The following is a 6,198-nucleotide window of genomic DNA, read 5'->3' as shown; positions in this document are numbered from 1 at the left end:
TTGCTCAATAAGCATCAAGTAGTTTGACCAGATTTGGTTGAATGAAGTAAATGAACAATGCTATTATATTATTTGGCTAGTTAAAATAATACAAAGAATAGAAAAGGAGTAGTTATAAAATGATCTAAATAAAAATATTTTATTTGTAATATTAATTATTATTATGGATAAGTAGTAGTTAATACTATCCAAAGAAAGTAGGGAAAATTTTGCTCTTGCAGAGGCTATATTTTCACTACAAAATGTATCTACTTTGAGCCAAGTATTGACAAAAGGATAATAGAAAATTAATGAAAGGGAAGAGGTAGGGGTGGGCTTTGGAAAAGTAGGCATTGGTATAATTTGGAAGGTGATCTTAATTAACTCACCTGTGTTTTAAGGATTTTGAAGAAGTTAGGGCAGTCTTTGATTGATATCATTAGTCATGATATGATGGGCAGGTTTTGCTTATTACAAAAAAATGACTGTACACAAGAATGTGAATATTGGAAACTCCTATTCCATTTGTGCTTTGAAAGATTGAAATGCAGTTTAATTTATTGAACCATGGTCGTGATTTGTGAGGATAAATCCCTCAAACAACTCTTGCATCCAAGCAAATTATCAAGGGATATTGTTCTGAAGGGTTCCATTTCCAAGGGTCTAAAATGTTTTTATCAAAATAGATTTACCTAGTCAATTTCATTTTTCTCTGTGGACCATCCTCTTTATAGAATCCAATTGAAGGGAGCCGTGGAAAATCAAAGAAAACTCCCCTAAGATTATGCATTTGTTTATTTATCCTTTTCATCTTTTTCTAAAGCCTTATTGCCAACTTCTTTCAACATTTTTATTATTATTTTGCTGATAAATATCCCACTCGTGTGTACATAAGAACTCCCATGTCCCCACCAAATTACACAGACAATGATAGCATTTGTTGCTTTGCAGACATGGGCATCTTGCTAACTTACTCATGATGTAATGATTTTGTAAACCAAAAACAGGCATGATTCCCACTATATACACGTACGTAATGCAGGTGGATTTTTAAGTTTGTTTTAGAAAGAAATGGACATAAGAGCTACTTACTTCAAACACCTTCAATCTTGCTTCTTTTCCTTTTAATCATTCCTCATAATCCATTGCAGGGTACGTTCAAAAAAAGAAAAAAAGAAAAAGCAAACTACAGATAGTATCCCTTTCAAGAAAAGTTACCCCCTGGTAAGTCCATGATTTGGTTTTGATTACAAAAACCACTTCATTATTGAAGTCTTGGGGTCAGATTTTAGTTTGTAACTTTTTTTTAATTTATCGTTTCTCTTTCTTTACCTTGACCTTTTTTGGGTTCACTTTTTCAGCAATCTCTCCTTTTATATTCCTTAACCCACACCTCCGTTTTCTCTCCATTGCTTTAACTGCAACTCCCCCATCTCTTATATATATATTCTCTCTCGAAGGTCAGCTGACTGCTGAAGATGTCAACTAAAGTGAGTCAGAAAACGGGAAACAAGGCAACTGGTAGTACTATCATACACAAGTCTAATACCAGTGCTGCAGGGAATAAAGGGGTTCCGAGGTCCCGGAGTTACGGTTTCATGCGATGTAAAACATCGAAATTTTCACCGGTAAGGTTTCTGAAGCATCTTGGTGGTAAATTAGCCAGAGGTTTACATGTTGTGTCCATGAAAATCAGGCCATCTCCTAAGGTTTCTTCTTCATCTGGAAGATCAAAGCCATTTGTAACACCTGTTGATTCTCATAGAACTGCTGCCATCGAGGACTGCATCGAGTTTATCAACTCTTCTGCTTCTTTGCCTCGATCAAATTCCGTTTCTGCTAATCCTCATTGTCTTTCTCTTTAGATAATGAATGTAAATCATTCCATATATATTTAATTTAACTGTGAAAAAGATAAATAGAGCATCGGTTTTGTTTGTTTTAAGTATTTTGAGGTGTTTTCGTTTTATAAATTTATGGTGAAGACTCTTAGACAAAATTTTAATTTAAAATAAACCTGATTTGTTGAGAGCTGGGCACCTATGCAGCTGTATATTTTGTTATTAAATCCATTAGGCTTTTTTTCTAGATCTTAATCTTTTTACGGTATTAGAAGATGACAAAGAAACCAACTATAGTGGTTGAGACAGCAATCACATGATAGTGTTTTCCAAACCAAGCGTGCGCATTAAAATTCTTTGCTTTTTTAATTTTTCTTTGAGACGGAATTGGATGAACATGCCTAGTTTTGTTAAGTGCAAGACCAAAATTGACATCCCAATAGTTGACATTCGTCCTCATATGCCAATTGGAGCCCAACAATGAAGTCCTCCATTATCCATCTTGTCCACCACCAAAAGCTTGATTTGAAACCCCTTTTTTAAACAACAAGATCATGTTTGGGATTTGGGTTCTACATTATCCTTCCTCCTCCATTTACTGTGTTGGTAAGCTTGGTTGGCCTAACCTTTGTTCTAAACAGTCTCTAAACAGCAATATGCTAGCTAATCTGACGTTGAATTATGTCGACTATGACAGAAATGAGTTAGGTACCTGATGTAATTGCTTTGTTTGTCCAATGTTGTCAGTTTCCTAAATATCTTGTCAGATGTTAAGATGAATATAATTACTCAAAAAGACAGCAAACCCATGCTTTATTTTTCACCTAATCATGTCATTGCAACTATAGCTGGCAATGTTTCAAATTAGAAGCTGTCAACTTATGACAAGTACAGGAATGTTAAAAAAAAGGCCTGTCAACAAATAGTGAGGTAATTCCTAATTCTATTCAATCACTTATAGAGCAATTTCTGTTTATTTCACTCTTTTTGCATGAGATGTTGTCATATACAGTCACCATTTTTGCAGACAAAATCTATCAGGTACAGTAAACTAAATATGTTGTTCAACTTTTGCTTGCTTTAATCTAGTGTTCTAAAACCTACGGCCACTTCAATTCACAAGTCAAATCGGGATTTTTATCTACATAATATAAAATTAAAAACAATTGAAATAGTATGTTTCAAAAATTATGTATCAAAATGATACATTTAAAGAGGTGCAGGTAGTGCATAATCGGTACTATTCTAGAATTTTTACAGAATTTGCAAGAAAATAAAAAAAATAAAAAAAATGGTGGAGGCAGCTTAATAGGTGGTACTTAAAGAAAATACAGGTCAAATACGACTCGTATATGGTAAAAATTGAACCTAAAACTTGACCCGCTGTCATAGATGTGACAACACAATGGGTCACGCATAGAGAAGAGGTGGCACCTAATGGTCATGCCTTGGGCACAGGCATCACCCACTGGTCATGCCTTCGACAGAGGCGGTGCCACTGGTCACACCATCTCCATAGGCGACACCGGCCTACAGTGTCAGGCGATGGGACGGGTCATAGCTTCAGCTCATGAGTTGTGCATTTGGGGACCTTATAATGGTCCCCAATGCCCAATTTTTAGCCAGAAAAGAGAAAGTTTTTGAAGAAAGGAAGAGAAGAAGAAGAAGGAGAAGGAAAAGGAGAGGGCGGGAAGAAAGAGAAGGGAAGGGAAAAAGAAAGAAAAAAAAGAAGAAGCACAATAGAGAGAGGGAAGGAGAAAGAGAAGGAAAAAAATAAATAGAAAAGGAAAGGAGAGTTTGTTGTTTAGGGAAGATTAGGTGTTTTAGAAAAGGTAATTTTTTTATAAATTAAAGTTAATTTATTTTGTTTTTGTTGTTATTATTGTTAATTTAATTTGGATATAATTTTTAATTTTATTTTTGTAAGATATTATTTGGTTAAAAGAGCTATTAAAATATGTTTGTATTTATTTTGTATTTTCATTCATTCATAATTTATTTCTAATATTTATTGAAGTAATAAAGCCTATTTATGTTATGTACAAATAATGTTTTGTTTTTTTATGTAATTTATTTGTTATGTGTGTTTTAGGTTGATTAGATTTATTTTTATGTAATTTTTTGACATGTTATTTTGATTATTTTAATATAATTTTTATTTTTTATGTAAGTAAAAGATGAGACCATTGATATGGAATTAGTGAATGAGACCATTGAGTTGGAATTTATGAGATAAATTAGAAATTAGTTTATATGTTCTAATTTTTAAGATTTTATAATTGAGAATAAGAATTTATGTTTTTAAATTTTATTTTATGTTTTTTTATAAATATTATAAATGAATTTTCTTTTGAATCCTTCTATGCAAAAAAAATTATATTTTTTTAACAATAATTAAGTTCGCATGTTATTATATATATATATATATATTATATTTTAAACCAATACATTTTACTTATTATCATTTTAAAATAATAAAAAATATTTGTATTTATTATGTTGAGATAATTTGTGTTATGTTTTTGTTATATATTTTTATTGGCATGTTATTTTTATTATTTTAATATAAATTTTTATTTTTATGTAGGTAAAAGATTAAACCATTGAGATGGAATTTGTGAATGGGACCATTGAGTTGGAATTTATAAGATATATTTATTTTGTTAATGTAGTATAGCAAAAATATGATGTGGACAAAATTGTTTGGTATTTTTTGTAATCAAAAGCAATATATAAAATTTAGGTATTTTGATAAATATTTAAAATCTATCAAACTTTGAAATTAATAATCGAAATTTGTTTTGAAATTGTAGGTATCGCAATGGGTTTATTGATTAAGAATGATGGTCGCATATCAAACACAGTTAATAATATGGTAATATATTGTTATTTGTTAATCACGGGTTCCTTTAAAAAAAGATCTACGTCATTTACGGAAATAAATTATGTTATTATAACTATTTTTTGTAATTTAATAGTGTCAGGGCCCGTGCCGCGCATTAAGGGGTCAGGTGAATGGTTTAGGATATTCCCCGGATGAACGACTGATGCCATACTTGGAGTTAGCTAGATTCGGGTCAACAACGTTGATTCGGATGTTTGATTTGCGGTACGATTTAATATCCGCATTGGCCTAGCCTTGGCGCCCGGAGACCCACACTTTTCATTTGCTATGTGGGGAGTGCATTGTCACTCTGGAGGATGTTGCATTGCAACTTAGGCTCCCAATCGACGGGAGTGACATAACGAGCGTAAGTACGATAGCTGAGCCAGTTGCCCTTTGTTATAGCCTACTGGGATTCTCGCCCAACGATGCTGAGTCCAAATTTATGGGTGATAATACTCTAGAATGACATATTTTATGTTCTAATTGCATGTTTATTTTGAGTATGATCCTACTAATTTGGGTTATTTTATGATCTTTTATCTTTTAGGGACTGAATTGAAGGTAAAATTAAATTTAAAGGCAAAAAGTGTGAATTTGGAGATAAAGTGGGCCAACATGCGAAGTAGGAGAGAAATGGCGCCGAAAATGCAAAGTGTGGAAGACTTTTGAGGCTGAAATACAAAAGAAGAGATTTTATATCACAAGACTCTATTCAATGTTTTATTATATTAGGATAATTATTAAGGATAATTATTTAAATTTACGATTTAGGATTTATTTTATTTATCTTCAATTATCTTTAATTATATTTAATTATTTGTATTTATTTCTAGGAATTTAATTAGGAATAGACTAGGTTTCTCAGTACTATAACTAGGGGATAAAGTGACACAAATTTTGCCTATGTTTTTTTGTAGCACTCTCTCCCCCATAAATTTAGTCTTTTCATATTTCAATATAAAATTTCCCTTTCCATTATTTTTTGTTTTTCCCCAAAAATCATGAGCCACTAAATCTAATCTAGCCAAAGGTAGTCAAAATTCCCCAAAAAGATTTATGAGGCTTAGAATCTGCGCTTAGCCTTCTCAACAGGGTATTAATCGCTTCTTCACATTTCGGTGCTGACTCTTCCGTCCATGTCCCTTAATAGGTGATCTTTTCAACTTGTGCAAGGAACGACAGCTTTTTACGTTTTGGGAAGTTTGCACAGTCAGTTTGTTGGCTTTCTGCGTTAGAGGTTGACGAGTCCAAGAGACAAAATGGCGTGGTATTCGCCATTGGGAAGTGATGATCTAGCAGAAGATAGTCCCATAAAAGCAATTACTGGCTAGAGTCAGGTTCTACCAAATCTTAAGTCTAAATTCTTGGAACCGGTAGTCGTAGGCGTCCTCTTCCACTATAACTGGCTTATTCTGCTTGAGAAGGATCACTTAAAAGCCAAGGATTGGACCCAAGACGAATCAAGACAACCGGAGGCTGGAATCTCGCCAC

At 32.8% G+C, this 6,198-nt stretch overlaps 1 protein-coding gene across 1 annotated transcript; it reads left to right on the top strand.

Annotated features, from left to right (window-relative positions):
- Positions 1–1,241: 1,241 nt before the first annotated feature.
- On the top strand, positions 1,242–2,018 carry LOC108487804 (josephin-like protein). The gene has a single exon (XM_017792158.2). The coding sequence runs from the start codon at positions 1,458–1,460 to the stop codon at positions 1,842–1,844; it is 387 nt and encodes a 128-aa protein (XP_017647647.1). The 5' UTR covers positions 1,242–1,457; the 3' UTR covers positions 1,845–2,018.
- The last annotated feature ends 4,180 nt before the right edge of the window (positions 2,019–6,198 follow it).

Source organism: Gossypium arboreum, chromosome 7 (genome assembly GCF_025698485.1).
Source record: "Gossypium arboreum isolate Shixiya-1 chromosome 7, ASM2569848v2, whole genome shotgun sequence".
NCBI lineage: Eukaryota > Viridiplantae > Streptophyta > Magnoliopsida > Malvales > Malvaceae > Gossypium > Gossypium arboreum.
The sequence above is the reverse complement of the archived record's forward strand: the minus strand, read 5'-3'. Positions and strand labels throughout refer to the sequence as shown.

Coding starts and splice junctions, on each gene's coding strand:
- LOC108487804 (XM_017792158.2), top strand. CDS start 1,458: ATGTCAACTAAAGTGAGTCAGAAAACGGGAAACAAGGCAACTGGTAGT.